Source organism: Symsagittifera roscoffensis, chromosome 7 (genome assembly GCF_963678635.1).
Source record: "Symsagittifera roscoffensis chromosome 7, txSymRosc1.1, whole genome shotgun sequence".
Taxonomy (NCBI): Eukaryota; Metazoa; Xenacoelomorpha; order Acoela; family Convolutidae; genus Symsagittifera; species Symsagittifera roscoffensis.
In genome coordinates this window covers 20,884,241-20,903,157 of record NC_087068.1, presented here as the reverse complement: position 1 = coordinate 20,903,157, position 18,917 = coordinate 20,884,241, and the positions used below count along the sequence as shown (strand labels likewise).

Sequence of the window (18,917 nt, the reverse complement as noted above, 5' to 3'; positions counted from 1 at the left end):
GGTGGTTTGATTCGATAACTATACGATCGCGCAAAAATTTAGTAAGCTAGACATGATCGACAACATTTCTATTTTTATTGTAAAATCAAGTTTGTTAATCTAAAAATCTAAATTCGAGCGAGTAACACGATCGAGTAATGCTCGTTATATGGAAATTTGCTGCTTTTGTTAGATTAAATCTTAAAATATTAAATCAATTTTTCTCAAAAATGGGAAATCTTTTTTAATTTTTTTTTAATGTTGTTCGAATCACCTGTGACAGGGCTTTGATATGTAATATTTTGCGGCCCATTCCGTTGATTAATTTTGATGCCTGATTTGCATGGAAATTAAAAAAAAGATTTACTATGCAAATTGCCTCCCCATTTTCAATGGTCGGAACTAAAAAATCAAATTAAAATTTTTCACCTAAAATATCGCTGCAATCGGAATTTTTGCAAATCATTGTTTTTTTCACTTTGAACTTTTTAAAATTTTTTGTTCCGATTTATGTCGTTATTTGTATTCAAAAATTTCTTTTTTCATTGGCCTTGTAAAGATTGAGTTGCTTTTTTATGATGAATTGAGACGCGATAATTGATTTTAATCAAAGAAAAAGAGATACAAAACTTCCCTTTTAAAACTAAATTGAGCAATTGGGGTTAAAAAAAGGAACAAATCTTGAAATTTTTCTTGATTAAAACATCAATTTGTAAACTAATAATTTCTATCGATACAGAAGGGCATTTTAAGCCGTCAGGGTTCCACCCTGCTGTGAGCAGATCTATTTTACTTCGTCAATTTTTGTCGAGATACTTGTAAGCCTCAAGGTTATCCATCAGAAATGTAGCTCTTGTAAACTTCAAGTCAATTAAAAGACTTCTGTTGCACTTCTGTTAAAACGTTTATCGCTGTTTTAGACCCGATCATCAAAACATTTGCAGCACTGATTCATTGTATATTGCTGAATCAGGGATGACTATCCCTGCGAAGTCAACCGGGGGTTATTCGAGACTAATTTTTTTCATAATTTTTCATGCAGTTTCCTGTATTTGAACTGTATTGCCGCTCTCAGCATAACCAAAAAGTTTTTCAGCTTGTTTACATTTTTATAAAATTATTTGGTATTGAAAATTAGCGCTTGTGGTTTTTGCTCAATCAACAAAAGAATTTAAGTTGGATTTTAGAGATAGTTTTTTAGATTTACTGATGGAAAGCAGGGCTAATTGATGTGCTGAAATGGTGCTCAAAAATAAATAGAAAGGGTACTCATAAGAATAAATAGTAATCTCAAATTATGTACTGAAAAAGCACAACAACTATCAATCTGGCGAACTTTGGGGATCACAATGTTTGCTATTTCAATTTTCCAGTATATTTTAATGTATCCATCATGCAACTTGTCTGGCTGAGACAAAGTTCTAATTGAATAGAAACAACTCAATCGGTCCAAACTTTTTGTTCCGACTTTCGATACGAAAGTAACGGAATATTTGTGCTCGGGGTGGGTTTTTTTCTTCAGACAAATTTCGACTTTTTAACTAGCTATTTTTGACGGAATTGTAAGAAATCTTTCAAAAGATTTTGTTGTCTTGAGCTTAAATTTGAAAAGGTATTTAACCTGTGATTGTTTTTCTTGAATTTATGGGGGTTTAAAAATTGCCATTTTGGCGAATTTGGGACAATTAATGTGCGATTTGCGATAGATTTAATCCGCCTTAGAAATCGTTCCAAATTGGTTCAAAGCAGCTTATATGCAATAACTAATTTGTTAATAGGAGCAAAATCGATCACTTTGTTCTTAGTATGGCGTGTGGGGGGGATATTTTTACAAAAAAATCTCAGTTTTTTTTTAAAATCTATTTTTTTTTCATTATCTGGAAAAATGTCATGTTATTACTGCTCCATAGACCTTAAAAGGCAGTCTGAACATTCATGGCTGCGCCCTGATTCAAGCAGTCTTGTTCTTTTTTATTATTATTTCGCCAAATATTAGCTCAATTTTTGTTTAAAATGGCTTAAAAGTGTAGTCGGAGAATTCAATGCCCCGCCCTGATTTATAGCCGAAATTAATTGTTTTTTTCTTGTGGAGAAAACTTGTTACTAGCCAAGACCATTTTAATCCATGAGGAATTTGACTAACGTACGAAATGTTCACCTCATAACGGCTAGCCATCAGGATATTTTTTTGGTTAATTTTCTGGTAAGTGAGTGTTGCCTCACCCTCGCATGCTACGAGCACGGATAACGGGCCTCGAACTACTGCCGTTTCAACTGAGAGGCTGAGACAGTAACTTCTTCCTCATTGCTTTGTCATTGCTTGTTCAATCCTTTCAACTGTTTTCGCTGGGAATTTCAAAACACGAAGGTCAAGACCTCTGTAGAAAAGCCCACGACAAAGTTTGGACATCTACCTGTGGTACAACTCTGTGAATCGGGCGTTAATCAAGTGAAAGGAAATCGTTATAAGAAGTCGTTATAAAACCTAGAAACAACTCAATCGGTCCAAACTTTTTGTTCCGACTTTCGATACGAAAGTAACGGAATATTTGTGCTCGGGTGGGTTTTTTCCTTCAGACAAATTTCGACTTTTTAACTAGCTATTTTTGACGGAATTGTAAGAAATCTTTCAAAAGATTTTGTTGTCTTGAGCTTAAATTTGAAAAGGTATTTAACCTGTGATTGTTTTTCTTGAATTTATGGGGGGTTTAAAAATTGCCATTTTGGCCAATTTGGGACAATTAACGCGCGATATATTTCGCGCTATTAACGCGTAAGCGGAGAGTTAATCCGTCTTAGAAATTGTTCCGAATTGGTTGAAAGAAGCTTATTTGCCATAATTGATTTGTTACAAATAGCGAAATCTATCCTTTTGTACTTTATATGGCGTGTGGGGGGATGATTTAAAAAAAATTGAATGGGTAGTCGGAACATTCAGGGCTTCGCCCTGATACGAGCAGTCTTGTTTATGTTTCGATTTACGAAGAAAGTGAGGAATTTATATATAGTAGGGTAGTTTTTATTTTCAGACAAATTTCACAAAACGTCTTGCTCCCTCGGAGTATCGATCTATTGATCTACGATGGCCCAGCCGGGTGTGCTCGTGTCTATAGTCACGAGTTTGTCCAAACTGTTCGTTTTATGCTTTACTTGTGGCGAATTATCACGCACTACTAAATCGTTCCATTTTGAATTTAAACAATAAGCTAATTGGTTTGACTAGTTCCATACTCAAATCAAATTTGGTATTATTAGCTATGAAATTTCATAGTTACAAATATTTAGTTTATCAAATGTATTCAAGACCAATTAAAGGGCAGTCGGAACATTCATGGTTTTGCCCTGATACGAGAAGCCCTTATTGTTTTTAGTAGCGGAATATACCGCTTTGTGCTCAGCAACGTGGTTGGGAAATAGTATCAATTTTTATAAAGCAAAAAATTACTTTAAACACGCAAATGCGCAAACCGTATATTCAGGTTTTTGCCCTCAACGATCAGACTTTTTTGATGTTAGTTTAAATTCGAGATAATGGTAATTTTTTTTGATTGATATGCAAACACTGTAATCGAAAAAGAAATTGGTTTAAAATTTGGAAACTTAAAAGTAGAGCAATTTACAAATCATTTTTTCATTTATGATGAATTGGCAGGAGTAAACGCAGAATTTGATTTTTAAAAATCAGTCATCTAAAATTGGCTGAATCTTTAAAAACTACCATGACACAAGATGAAAAATACCTTGAAAAACTGTTTCAAAAGCTAAAGTTCTGATGGAAAACTGAAACAATTTAACTCCAAACACAGACATCTTCACGCTCCTTCTGCTGCTGCCTGGTCTCGTAATGCAAGAAGAAAGCATTTCTAAAGAAAAAGAATAATTTCATTTTGTTTGAAGTATTTTATTTACTGATGATGTTTTAGTGTGGCAGGTATGAATAAAAGTACCCGTCCTCTTTGTAAATTATCGGCCATCGGAGTTTGAAACATGAAATCGTAATTAATTTTCTAGTAAAGCTAAAAAGAGCAAGAGCAAGTTTCAATTTAGACCTTGACATTTACAAAACAAAACTGCACGATTGAATCCCGAATCACTTCAATCAATAAAACCAATATCGGTAACCTGGTCTGGTATACTCACAGTATTTTGAGTGAAAACAACATAAAAAAGTGTTCGGAAAAGCTAGAAAAAACTCCAATTATTCCCGACTTCGTTTGAAAAAACTTTGCCAAAAAATCTTCGAACTTTTCCTTGGTCGCCTAGGCAACAGAATATAGGTTAAATAACTTTAAGGCATTAAATTTGGTTCAGATTTACCGATGAAAAAACTGTAAGAAATTAGGACTTTAAACGAATCACTACAGTAAAAGCTTATCAAATTTTAAGATGGTGTTCAAAGATAAGCCCATAACTTTTCAGAAGTCTCATTCGCCATCTATAATTCAGAGTAGCGATTGCCTATCGCACAATAAGTTTAATAGCAACTTAAAAATTCATAGTTGCGACACTTATGGAAAATCAAACGAAACTGCTGTAAGTCTTATGCATAATTGAGCTAGTAAAAAGCAAAAACCAGATGTTTTCGGACTTTCCGTTTCCTACCTTCTTTCATGTTCTTCATGCTTTCCTCTGGCATCCGGTTCGAATGCCGATCATGTTCCGATTAAGATTTTTTGCAACAGACTTTTGCTCTCACTTGGATTGTGATTTCAAAGGTGTCTTTTATTCAAGTTTTATCCAGATGAACAGATTATTGTTTTCACTTATGACTGAATTTTCAGCTCATCTGCTGTTGCTGTTGTCTCTGTTGTTCGTGTTACCAATCGCTGAATCCGGTAATTTAGTCAACATGCAGTTCCAAAAATAATAAAAGCAAAACTATTTTACTATAAACGGAAAATGGGTAATTAAACAAGGATAGCTACATAATATTCCGACCACCATAATAAAAAAAACAGTTTCTTCTTTTTTGAATGGTGTCGTTTTGTATTCGTGGCGATGAAAGAAATTGAATAAAAACCTAAAACGTGGGCGTATTTGATGTTAATAGTAAATTAGGCACATTTGACATCCGCTATCCTCAAAAGTTAGAAGAAAAAATCAAAAACTTTTTATAGATTATGATTTTTTTCAATTTCCAAAACAAAAAAAAGTTTTGAACGAAGCTCTACATAAAATTAAATTTACTGATGCAAAACAGATTTTTAATGTTGAATTTGAATTATTAAAAAAGACAACTCGCTGGCTTTACTCGCTCAAAATAGAGAAAAGCTCAAAATTCTCTCAACCGGTTTTCTTCAAAATTGAGATAGTTTTGGAGAACTGTTTAAAATGACTCGAGTCACGGCTAAGAGGTTTTATTATGTTATATTAGTCCACATATTTTAATAATTATTTTTGATAACTGATTTTGCGTGAAAAAAAGCATGAGATAGTATGTAATGCAATTTTTGCTACTGAATCATCAAATTAAAATGGTGCAAATAACTACTAGGGTTTGTGATGTTAAAAATGAAAGCTAAATATAAAGTTTGGCTCAAACCCATTAAAATATCGCAGTTCTAGTAAAATTAGGAAAAAAAATATTGTAATCTGTTTTTTGACAAGTTTCTTTTGCTTAATTATCAATTTAACAATTCTTATTAGGCGGGCAGCCAAATATCTTCGATCTTGGGCAAAACGTGAAACTTTAGACTGCTGTTTAACATCAATGTGCAAACTTGTTCAAAATTTTTGATTATTTTGGTTTCGACTCTCAGCTTTTAACTTTATCCCCCACACAATGTGTTATGTGATCTAAAGGTGACGAAATCAAATGATTTTTTTTGTGTTTTTCCAGCATGGTACGTGCTTTTCTCAAAAAATTGGCCCATGATAAATGGGTTGTGAAAAATCAGTGACTACGTAAGACTTTGAGATTTTCAGATATAATCAGACTTTTTCTGAAAGTTTTTATCAGTTATACTATTGAAAAAAAAATTTAGGTCAAATAAAACTTTATTTGTCTACGCAGAATGATTTTGACTCCATGTAATGTTTTAAATTTTTTTATTATTAAAAATTCGTGCTGGTATGGAGAAGAAAAAACAAATAACAAAAGTATTAGGATTGTAATTAATTAAATATTGTAAAACATTCCAACTTCTTTTCAATATTTTTTCAAATTTTGTTCCATTGGCTAATCAGAATCAAAATCTTGTCAAAAAATGTTGGCAAATTGACTAAATTCCCATTTTTTGTTGTAATTCTTTTGAATTTTTCTGATCAATGCGAGTTCGTATCATAAAAAAAGTATTCAAATAAAAAAGCAACGAAGCCAACTTGAATGAGGGATAGTTTGAAAAGCAGAAGCAAAAGTTGTGCAGTTTTTTGTTGCAAACCTCAAAAATGATCTGGCTTAAACATGTATGAAAAGTGGAATATGTCAATTTGGTACAGCATTTCAATCAACGGGCTTTAGAGCAAAATTAAAGTGCTATTTATTTGTAAATTAAGTGAAAGCATCTTTAAATGGCTATAAAAAATTTTAACGGTGTTATTTGCTACGTCCAAATTGAGGTAAAACAAGAAGTGTTAATCTAAGAGGCCTTGTTGATTATTACAAAGCTAAGCAAATGTTTATTTTGAAACAAAAATTTACCAGAAAAACTATCGCAGTCGGAAAAAAAGCAGCCCATTCAAAGTGTTAGATACAGCTTGACGAAAAAAAAGAAAATTTTTAGTTAAAATGGCGCGCTTAGTGCCAGTTTTTGTATCTATATATTTACAAATAGCCATAAATTTTTGGCATAGAAGTTTAGAAAATATTTTTTATACGTAACATTTTTTTTAAAAATAAGTTAGATTTTATTAGAAAATACGGAGGTGAAAAAAGTTTTTTTACAAGATTGAACGATCATTTTTGAGTGCTCTCCATAGAAAAAAAAACAGAACTTTGTCTTGATACAAGCCAAAGTTTTTCTCTTCCTAATTGAGTGTTCCAAATGCTAATAACAAGGAATATCTATTTTATACAAAATTTTAATATTGACTGATCGTTAATGAAATTCAAACTTTTCTCATTTTTTATAATTTTTTGAGTCAGATCGGAACCAGACAAAAAACCGACCTGAAATTTGATTTAATTTTTTCATTCCAATTCCTTTTTTAACATGAAAACGAAAATATGAACTTCAAAGTTAGCTTGTTAGTAATGTCATGGTCACATAATATGGAAAAGTTTACATATTTTTTTCCTGCACTGCTGCTCAGTTTCAGACTTAATGTTGTTAGGAATCAAACCTCAATCATACAAATCAGCTAAAATTTATTCTTAGAACATTAAAGGACCAAATTTAATTCTCATAAGGCGATTTGTTTGGTTCGATTTTATTATCATTTCATAGTCAGTATCCATGAATTTACAAAATAATTGATTATAATCCCTTAAAAATGGATTAGAATCCTATTTTTTTATATCAATATAACCCATTTTAACCGATTATAATCGATTATAATTCATTAAAAATGGATTAAACTCATAATATTTTTTATCAGTATAATCCATTATAATAGATTAGAATCGATTTTATTTGGTTTTTTGAGAAGTTATTTAATTATGAAATTTGCATTTTTTTTAACGTTGTCTCATTTCCTGTTTAGTCAGTTGCTACGTATTAGGTTTCATAAAATTGTATTTTTCACATAAAATTTATGTAATAAAATTTTCTCTACTTTTTCTACTTTACGTTAACTCCATCACCTTTTTTAACGACCACCCTCCTCAATCCCCCTTTATTGGGTTTAAATGGAGGGTTTAAACTGGAGAGTGGAAGCAGTGGAACACCTTCCCCTAGTGTGAACACTCCCCCCCCCCCCCCCCAGCGCCAGTTTACACCCCCAACCTCCCTCCCAGTTTACCACAAACGCCATTCCTCCTCACAATTATTTTTTGGTCGAATTGGGGGAAGGGGGTTAATGATTGACACCCCCTTTTTTTACCTCCCCCCTTTAGTGTGGGTGGAGGTAAAAAAAATTGAGGGGTTACGTTGAGACATGGCATTTAGTAAGAGACATTGCATACATTTTGCAAATTGCTTGCAAAATTTGCAAAACATCTGCAAAATTAACCAAATTTAGTTCTAAAAATTAAGTGGATTATAACCGATTATAATGAATTATATTTAGATTTTTATTTTAAAAACAATCCGATATTTCGAAAATCTTTGAAACAAAATTCGATTTCAGTGGTAAAAATAATGGTCTATAATCGATTATAATGGATTATAATTGATTATTTCTTTTCAAAAATTTCAAATAATAATGGCAATATAAACAATTTCATGGTCTGAATTGTGCATCTGTAATGGATTATAATGGATTATTTTTGTCCCGGGAATCCATAGTAATTGATTAGAGTCCATGGGCGCTCGGTGCGGGGAGACACGTCTTCAAACATGTCGAAATTTGTCAGTGAAATCCACCGCAATCCACCGCAATCCACCTCAGGAATTCGACCCCCGTACCGATTCAAAGGGTCCCTCCTTTGAACTAATTTGAGATATCCAATTTCGGCTGACGGACCCTAAAATTTTTCTAAAGGCGCCTAGCCTTGGGCGCCAATTTTTACTTATTTTAAGGGGGGGGCGCCAAAAAAACGCAATTTTTTTGTTTAAAAATGTCCGAAAAGTGCCCAAAAACGCCTTTTTGGCCTATTTTTTTTCGAAAATTTTGCCTGCGGCGCTGAAATTTTTACCAAACTAGGGACTATTTACTGCTTTTGAGAGCTCTCGCGAAAGCAATTTGAACGACCTGAAAAAAAACTCGAATACTTTTGAAAATCCGCAAACCCCCCCCCCCCCCCCCCCCCCTCTCGAGAAAATCTTAGATCCGCCCCTGCAGTCATCTATAAAAATTTGCCGAGATCTTGAATAATTTAAGCAATCAAGATACTAAAGAATCTTTTAAATACGTTCGATTTTTTATAAGCTTTTAAACTGTCCAAAACATAGTTACTTTCTCATATCTGTATGACGGTTCTGCTCTCATCAAGTGAATTCGAATATTTGCTTAAGGATCAGAAGAATATTCAAGATTTTTCATGGTTTTTCGAAGATTCTGAAAGATATTTCTGTTTATAAAAAAAACATCATTTTGCAAAATTTACATATGCACACTTTATTTACAATATAAGAAGCACCAACAAAAAAGTTATTTATTACTGACAGGACCATACACTGATATTTACATATAATTTCTCTTTTCGTGAGATTGAAACAGTTTTGACTGGAAAGAAACGCAACGCCTTATTCATAAAACTCGAAAGTTTTGCTCACAACATTCGATTTTATTTTTAAAATGCGGATTCCGCATACAAACTGCCGGTTCTGCGATGTTTAATCATTTGTTCATGGATTCAAACTAATTTTGATTTGTTTTCCGTAAACTTGGCCTCGTTAGCATGCATTTGGAGTGTTATTTAGTCTAAGCCATTTGTCTCTGGAATCAACAAAAAGCTCATGGAAAACAGTTTTCTTGCGGAATCACGAAAGAATTCTTTCCAGGTTGTTGCGGAATCCGTTTACAATTCACAAAATACGCGCAGTCATTTCAGTTAGTCGCCTGTCGCCGCATTGCTGAAACTTTTCAAAATAGAAAAATATCCACACCATATTCCTAAAATTTAATTTCAAGACTATTATTCACAATTATTAACAAGCATCCACCGAAAGTCGCTCCGTAATTCGGCATTTTAATTTACTTTGATGGGTTTCATACGTTTCGAAATGAGGAGTTGCGATTTGATTTTAATTCGATCATGAAAATAATCTGGTTTCATAGCTGCTGAGGGATTTTGTTAAGAACAAGTAGACCTAATTGTAACAGAATCTGAACTGCACGTGTGATGATACAGTGACGCCACCACAAATTGACCTCGCGCTGTTCCGAGATGAATGCCCTTGTTTGAGAACATACGGAGATGAGCCTATTTTTGACTACTTCGCCTACGACCTGGACTCCTGTAATGTCTACTGCATTGGATCACTGGAATGCGAGGCTATCAGCTACTGTGTTAGTTTTAGTGCTAAATATTCTACCAAGAGTGAATAACTAAAAATTACCCTGCTTTTTGATAGACATAAGAGAGATAGCATTTGATCGGAGAGGTTTCCAAAAACAACAAGTCTCTATTTATCAACATTTTCCCTTGCGGTTGCACATAATGTTTTGATACCAGTTAAGTTTTTTGCAAATATGGCAGAAAAAAAAGTTTTTCAAAATATTTTCCCAAAAAGCACCAATCTTTTTCCCAAAAAACAAATAAATTTTAAAATTCTAATTGTGCATTCAGTAAAAATGACTGGAATGTCGTAAAATAGAAACGAATAGTGGTTTAGAATTCAGTTCAGAGAGGAATTCTCATTGCAAATTTGACCTTAATATGCTCGTGTGCATCTTGCATCTTGAAAATAGCTTTCAACGCTGAATCTATTCAAGAACCTCCAACCACTCATTATCGTGAATTATAACTTTTCGAATTTCAAAATTACTTGAAGATGCTCTGTCAATCAACTTTTATTATGACGAATCTAGCCTCCAATTTTTTTTCCCTTTCAAGAATATGTTTGAATCCATATATCATAATAGTAGCACAACATTATTGTATGCCAATCACGAATGAAGAACATGGCATCCAAAAATCTTATTTGCGTGCAAAAATCCCTTGACATTCAAGAATCTTATGATGGTGCTCGCCTCTCTGGCATCTTAAAACGTGGAAATCTGGGAATTTATTTTTAAAATTAAGTTTTCATCCACCTCAACTGGATTGAGTTTTCACATGTCACTTTGGACTTTAAGGTCATATTTGGGCATGATCTAATAAACATGATAAACTGTTGCAGTATGAAACAAGATCGTGCCGAGGTTATGACAAGTATGCAGTCGGCTTTGTTCCGGAAGCCATCAGCAACTGGGACTGTCTCGGGAACCCGTCGGAGTCCGCAACCTCTGGAAGGAGGTGGTACTGGATCAAGGAGGTGGAGGATGGGGAGACGATTGACTGTCAAGATCTATATGAGAGGGGTGGAAGCACTCGTGTGTACTTTGTTTTTTGAAAATGATTCACAAATACAATTCCCCACTTCACATAATCAGCAAAGTTATAGTAAAACTAGTCGTTTTCAAGTTATGAGAGCCAAATGTGTTTGCAATCGGATATTTGTTTGGATGACAATTTCTCAAAGCATCAGAATTATTACCAAAAATATTAAAACAAAAGTTTGCACATTGTATGAAAAAAGGCGAAAACAGCTTTCAAATAAAAACCCCTTAAATTTGATCAAAATCTGACTTTATCGTGACTAATGAACAGAAAAGACCCTAAGACCGCAACCATGAAGTTGTCACATTTTAGCACGGCAATATGTGAGAACTTATTTGAGAAGAACATCAAAAGTTGGCAAGTCATCCGTCTCTTATCTAGTACCTGACAACGAAAAAATTGCCCTAGAAAAAATTGATATAGACATCAAAACTCACGAAATCATCCCAATTTCAGCAGAGACAAAAATAATGCTTCTAAATTGAATAAAAATTGTAAAAGAATTCACCCAAAATAGTTCGACTGAGAAAAACTCGGAAAATGTTTTAAAAACTTCATCGAATTGCTTACATAGAAATGGAAACTCTGAAATTTCAGGCCAATGAGCTTGAATTACTATAAAAATTTGTTGAATTATACAAGGGATATTTAATACTCTCAATTAGTTCACTATTTAGTTTGAACAATAACTTTTTCACAAAGTTATGTTAGATTACAAGAAAACTGGAACTATCATTTCGACCGTTAACTCGAAAAGTTTGGTCAAAAAGTTAAGAGCATTTGTTAAATTCAATACTTAAACCATCAATCATCTGTTAAAAAATCCATTCTCTAGTGTTTGTTTTTTGTTGTGGCTTTCAAAAAATTTAACGGAAAAAAAGTTATTGTGGTAGTTTTTTCTTCAAATCAACTATGGTTTTGCAATAAAATTTTCGCCAGATTTGATTTCTTGTTTGCTATAGTACAAAATAATTTCATGTCTGATGCTTTTTGCAAAATTGTAAGGGTTCCATGAATTGATATTTTCAATTTGGCTACTTTGAAATAACTAGTGGCTTAAAGCTGGTTTTTCTCATATCGCAAAAACTTTGAAAACTTCGATTTTTCGGTTTACAAAGAACAAATAATTTTAATTCTCAAAAACAAACAAAAAATCAAGCCGCACTCATTTGTTTCAAAAGTATCGGGGTTTGGAATTGGCCAATGGGGTCAGTATTTTGAAAACATATTAGTGCAAATTTCTTAATTTTTGACTCTACTCATGGCGCTCTCCAGGCTATTAAAAACATTAGCCCCTTTTTGATAACATTTTTGTGCAAGTGTAGGTTATGCTTTGCCGGGGCCTGTAATCGATATGAGCCATATTTATATATAGACGACGAAAGTGTGTAGACAATGAAATGAACCAATTGAAATAAAACATTTAATTGTTTCACACATTGCGCTACGAAGGGTCGACTAAATCATTTAGAATAGGAAATTGTGTTTAATTGCAGAAATTCAAAAAACAAAAATTTTTAGAAAATTTCGGTGATTCAAAAGCGCTCGGAAAAGGGCAGACGGGAACTAGACGTAAATGCTTCTGAATAAAAAATCAATTGGAATCCTCCGGGTCGAAACTTTTGCTGAAATTTTTCCATAAAAAGGGGCTGAATGAGTCCAATTTTTAGTACGATTTATCTCCTAGTTGTCACTCATAAATTGGACCCAATGGTACCTAATAAGGAGCCCAATGTTTCAAAAAATAGGGCTCATTCATCTTCTTCCATGGCAAAGCAAAGACAAAAAATTTAGCTCATTCAGCCCCTTTTGTACCAAAACAGTTCTCCCTTCAGGAACTCCAACCGGCTCCTTGAGCAACGAAGGCCTTTGTACCACCTATGTTTTACCAACCCTTTTGGCCAAAAACGTTGACCAAAAATTGAGTTTTTTTGGCGCGCGCTCCACCCTCAAAATTAGTATAAATTGGCCCCAACGCGCCTTTAGAAAATTTTAGGGTCCGTCACCAAAAATGGATATCTCAGAATAGTACAAAGGGGGGACCCTTTGGGTCGGCAGGGGGTCGAATCCTTAAGGCAGGGTGGGGGCGTCCTTTCCCATGCCCCCTCTAAATCCGCCTCTGTTATCAAGGAAAATCAAAACAAATCAGTCGGGCAGTTGGAAATGGCAGAGCAAAATGAAAGTGCAGTACGACCTTTAAGCAGTTTTTAAGAACTGCCGGCAAATTACTAGGATATTGTGATTTTTTTAGAATGTTTTGATAGATCTGGCACAGACATCTGCGAAAACAAACTTATTTTACTCTTCAGAGCATAGAAAACACTGAAGAAAAAAAGCTTTGTTTTTGCAGCATAAAGAATAAATAAAGATAAAGCATTAAAGAAGATCTTTGAAGCGAAAAAAAAAACGTTCGCCGAAAAATGGTTACTCAGAATTGTTTGAAGGTAAATTAACTTTACACAAAAAATTCAAAAAAATATTTTTTAATGTGGTAAAAATCTAACTTATCAATCAGCTCTTGCTGAGCAGACAAATTTTGTAACTAAAAGTATGGTTTTGATTTTTGTAATTTTTTTGTTTTGAATTTTTTGGATTTTTTGTTTTAATTGTTTGTTTTTCGTTTGAATTTTTTTGTTTAGATTTTGAGTTTCTGAAATTTTGAATTTCATTGTCTGAATTTTTTGATTTGATCAAATTTTATTCGAATAAATTTGAGTCGTATTTCAGCTAATGTTTTTTCTGCACGTCAAATATAATTGGTTTGAATCCATCATAAGATTTTCAAAACAATTTTTGAAAATTTTGATGATATTTTTCTTCAAGTTTACCAAAATAATTGACATTCCCAGCGCTCTCACAACAGCGAAAAATTAGTATAAAATGGCGCAGATGCCTCTCTTAGTAAATGTTTACGGTCAGTCGGCCGAGAATGGATGTCGTAAAAAAGTACTGCCCGGTAAAATAGAATGAATAGAACGTAAAATAATTTGTATGTAGCCAAAGTTAAGTGAGACTCATGTAATATCTTGGTTTAGAGCTCTAATAATTTGTAAATACATTATTAGAGCTCTAATAATGTTGAGGAAAAAGGAAAAAAGTTTCAAGAAAATTCCAACAAAAATTGCAAAATCTCGAATTGCAGTTATCTCAGTTTTCGCAAGTTTGCTGAAGGTCAATTTTTTTTCAGCGGCAGCTAACAGCTATGAATTGATCACAGTGCGTGGCTATCCTGTTCACGTGTACTGTGCGTGGCCAGATGCAGAGAACACAGAAGCGAGGACCTTCTTGAAACTACGCACAGACGCCCCCTCCAGTTTCAGTGTATGGGGAGGGGTCAAACCGGGCATTAAAGCGGACATAGATTCATGGTCTGATCAGATTAGATAGTCTATAGACAACCATTCCCCTTGCTCAATCTTTTCGCTCTGACATTTTCAGCTCATTAATCAGCAAAAATGCCTCCTTTTAAACATTTCAAAGCATCTATACAAATAGTAGATTGAAAACAAAAGATTTTTGATGACGCTTCAAACAGGAAATATTCAACAAGAAAATCCAATTTTGTGGATTTAGATAAAAATATAAAATTCTTTTTACTAAGCGCTCATTGCTGGTTGAATGCTTAGTAATTTTATCCTAAAATATAAGTCTCACCTTAGATCGTCAAATTGTCTTGACAAAAAGTAGAGTAGAAACAATAGTTAGAAAAGGTATGAATTAATTAGTTGGTTAAATACAGAGCACTGGGTTATTAGATTATATAAATGAATCGAACAGCTTAAAGAAATATACCTATGAGGGGAGGTTGAGCTAATCTTATTTTGTTCATCAATATTTTATCTTCTTACTTAGGTCGGTGGCTGATTAGTATGTATGGTTGCCCTTGATTTTTGTCCAAGACAGCACTTCTGGTTGGGTCGTCTGAATCGTCTTGCCGTAGTCCTTTGGGTACTTGTAGTCCAGACTTCCTCGGGTGTGGTTATCTCGAGTATCTCGATTTATAATTTTTCGAACTTAAAATGAGAATTTATTCTCTTTTTATAAGTGAAAAGGGCTAGATTAATTTTATTGTTAGGGCAGAAAAGAAAAATTATTTATTTTTAAAAGATCTGACTGAAGAGATCTGACTTGCTGCTTACTGAGCAAAATGAAACACTGAAGATTTCAGGCCAGTCCTTTTGCTCGTAAGCATAAACCGGCGGCTGATTCAATCTTTAATTATTCAGGTTTCACCTGCTCCTTTGTTCTCCCTTTCTTATAAGGGAATTTTCAACTAGTTTTTATTTGGTTTGTCAAATCAAATATCTTTAACTTATTAGTCCCCTTTGATAAAAACCGCAGCCTTCAGTTTGTCTTATTAAAAATTCATATTAGTCCCTCTGATGCATCATATTGCAGGTGCACCTCTGCTTAATCAAAGCAAGGAGAATTTCAGTGCAGCCGGCAAGACTGCTAAAAATTTATCCAGTTTGTTTCAAGTTAAGTTAAAAGGGACGTATTAATAATCGCCGCCCTTTTAAAATATTGAGCATGAAAAAATGAGAAAAATTGGACAAGTATTTAAAAAGGAGTGGATTTTCGAAACAAGATTTTATAGTCCTAATAAGAGTAAATCAGTCAATGACTGATTTAGTGAAAAGAGGCTTTAATTTAAATGGCACGCTCCAATTTAGAATTAGGTCGTTAAATAAACAATTAAGACAATGGTCTTTTGTCTGTGTAGTATTTTCAATACTACATCTTCTAACGTTTTTAATGCAGAAGATAATGCCAGATTCATTAAAACACCTAATTTTGAAGGCCATCTCGGCTTGAAAGAATCTGCAAACCACTGAAATTGGCAAATTACGAAGTATTAAACAAACAACGAACTCTAAAAACCAATATTATATGTTCTAATTTGATATGAAACTTTTAAAACCTTCAATTAAAAATTTCTATTTATGTCTAATGTCTATGTTCTGATGTTGCCTGATATGGATCTGAACAAAATTTCAACTAGGTATCCCTATGGCAGAGCAAGACGGGACTATCAGAAAGTGCGACTACGTGTTGACAAATGTTTGTTGGCTGCAAATATTCAAGATCTTTCTTATACAACTCTAGCCAACTGGAGCGACGTTACCGTCCCAAACGATTTTTATTTTCTGTGTAAGTCATCTTTCGTTCTATCAATTATCGTAAGATCAGATATGTTTTTTTGGGTGTATAGCGAACTTGAAAAGATTGAAGAAAAAAAAGTCGACCAATTCTTCAACCTACGCCCCCCCCCCCCTTGTTGAAAAATTCCTGCTCACAGCACTGGTTATGGTGCTGATATGTGGACACTGTGCAGATATCAGACAAAAATATTCATGGCATATCATAATATCTGATAAACCAGATCGGTCGAGCAATACAACATAGTACTTGTTTCAGTCTTCCCATCTTTTAATTCCTGAAAAAACTTCTTAAGACCAAAAAATCAGTAGCATTTGACTCAGCAACTTTTAGCACAACAGTGTTCCTTTTATATCAAAAACTTTGGTGATTGAAATATTTTTCAAATAATTTCTAGTTTTTCTTGCCTAATACCTTTGATTTTGTTCTTGATTCGTAGTCTGCTCATTCCGTCCGTAAGCTCTTGAATGTCGTCCTGTTCTTCCTGTCTGTGTCTGTTTTTTACATGGTTCGGAAAAGCAGTTATTCCCTCAACCGGGATGGTGACTTGCGTGCCTCCTGCCTTGAGGATGTAGCCGTGTTCCTCCCTCTTCTTTAATTTCCAGAAGTTGGTTTCGTTCTTTATAACCATTTCTTGCCGGGTTATGAACTCGATAGGCATCATTGCCTTTTCCATTGTCGTTGAGTTGACAACTTCAATAAACGATGGCAGTTTCCATCTGTTATAATTTTGCTTTATTGAGTACTTCAAACTCGTTATAAAATTTGGATTTTCCGTACCCAATTTGGCTTCTCTGCACTTCTGCAGTTCCAATCTTTGAGTCAAACTGGGAAAATTCCGAGGGTTCTTATTTAACCCGTCGTCCATTGACAAAGATTGTACTGCTACAGGTTTTCGTTGTTTTTTCCTGAGAGGCAGCTTTCTTTTAAACTCCTCTGGTGCTGGGTCAGCTTTTTGGCAGTTCCAATTCAAAATTGGGTCATATTCCATTTTGCTAAACATCAATGTAAAATAAATAAATACTCAAAATTCCGAATTACATTCGGATACTAAGGCTAATTATCAAATGTTTGAACAATGAAGGACAAAGTGTAAAATTGTATATGTGTAAAAGGTGGAAAATATAATCTTGTGGTTTCACACAAACCCACCACGGAAAACAAATGAAGAAAAACGATCATGGTGTTTATTAACCACAGGAATAAAGCACTTTACAACACTGAGTTAAGCCAGATTTTAAACTTATGTAGTTAAAGCAAAATTGGAAATTTGGGCATTAATTAACCCCTAATCTTAAATGTATGTCCGCCTGGGGTCATCCACAGGCTTACCATGGGTTCCTCAATAAATTTTACAGCTATAAACTTTGAGTAATGAATTACTAGATGCAAATATTAACAAATAGAAAATTTTAAAATTACTAAGGCAGGTATAAGCAAATATAATAGTTCATATGACAGCATTTTTGTCATAACCAGGAATTTTTGTTTCATTTTTTGATAAGAATGAGAAAAGATTTGAAATAGTGTCAAATCAAAATGAAATATCAAAAAAGAACATAGAAAAGACAAATTGTAAACTGTATAATATTCAAAAAGATAAGTGGATTAGTTTCTCTTCGGTTTTAATCCCCTTTACCAATCCATGTTCACATCTTCAGTACAGAAAAGTTGTGCGGAACTTTATGATGCAAAAATTTAACTTAAGCAATCTTAATGATGATGCGGTGCAATTTTCAAAGTGTTTCTTCTGACAGTTTGTTGTATTTAAGGGTTTAAATGCCTGCGTGTTGTGGATTCAAAACTACCGAATTAGTAATGTGGCCAAATTGTGAGGAGCGAATCATAAGAGTCTCAAAGGCTGCATACAGCCACCAACAAGCATTTGCGTTGTTGAAAGAATATGGTACCATAATTTTAAAAAAGGCTACTTGAAGCCACCAACAAATGCTGGCATAAATCTGCGGCGGGTCGGGTCGAAAAACGTTTGTTCGCCCATTTTATGACAAAGAACATTGATGAAAATTTTACTCAATGTGTTGAGAAGAAAGGAGGTGATATTTCCCTTTTTGATGAATTTCTTCTAGTTTGCATTTTGTAACTTGAAAACTACAAAGATAATAATTAATGTCATTGGTCCCTACTTGGGCCCTAAGAGGAATCCGATGGTTGAAATTAACTTCGCAGAATGAGTTTGTTACAATTTTACATTGGCTAGTTCTTTCATCAACGGTTTCAATCTATTAATTCTCCTTATTGTATGTAGGGTAATTTGACATTCCCTTAAGAGTAATACTGAATTTTCACTTAATAAAACCGCCTGAAAATGAAACATTTATAGACTCGTAAAACTGTAATATTTGAAACTCCTGGCCTTTTGCAGCTTTTTTGCAAATATGTTGAAGTCAAAAAACTTTTTTTGTCTGAGCCATTGGGTTCCGATTCCTCTATCTTTATTTGATTTTGAGGATGGTCCAAAATTGTTAGCGTACTTGACTGTTTTCGATCTCGGTTAAGAATTAAATCCGTGTTCATGCTTTTTGGCATATACTTTTGGGTGTCATACAGAACCGCTTTTCATTGTAGTATATTTGTAGGATAATACTCGTTATCTTTTTTTTAGTAAGATTAAATTAGATTTACTGCTCAGTATACAAAACGTTAGGTAAATTTCACAAACTTAAAGCGTTATAAA

General features: G+C 33.7%; 1 protein-coding gene across 1 annotated transcript; it reads left to right on the top strand.

The window, feature by feature from the left end:
* The first annotated feature begins 4,636 nt into the window (after window positions 1–4,636).
* Window positions 4,637–16,430, top strand: LOC134851947 (uncharacterized). Its single transcript, XM_063868221.1, has 6 exons — window positions 4,637–4,814; window positions 9,872–10,029; window positions 10,863–11,055; window positions 14,250–14,430; window positions 16,065–16,182; window positions 16,398–16,430. The coding sequence occupies exons 1-6, from the start codon at window positions 4,721–4,723 to the stop codon at window positions 16,428–16,430; spliced, it is 777 nt and encodes a 258-aa protein (XP_063724291.1). The 5' UTR covers window positions 4,637–4,720.
* The last annotated feature ends 2,487 nt before the right edge of the window (window positions 16,431–18,917 follow it).

Excerpts from the sequence above, each read along its gene's own strand:
- LOC134851947 (XM_063868221.1), top strand. The coding sequence starts at position 4,721 with ATGAACAGATTATTGTTTTCACTTATGACTGAATTTTCAGCTCATCTG. Across the intron at positions 10,030-10,862 it reads GCGAGGCTATCAGCTACTGT|TATGAAACAAGATCGTGCCG; the intron begins GTTAGTTTTAGT and ends AAACTGTTGCAG. Across the intron at positions 11,056-14,249 it reads TGAGAGGGGTGGAAGCACTC|CGGCAGCTAACAGCTATGAA; the intron begins GTGTGTACTTTG and ends ATTTTTTTTCAG.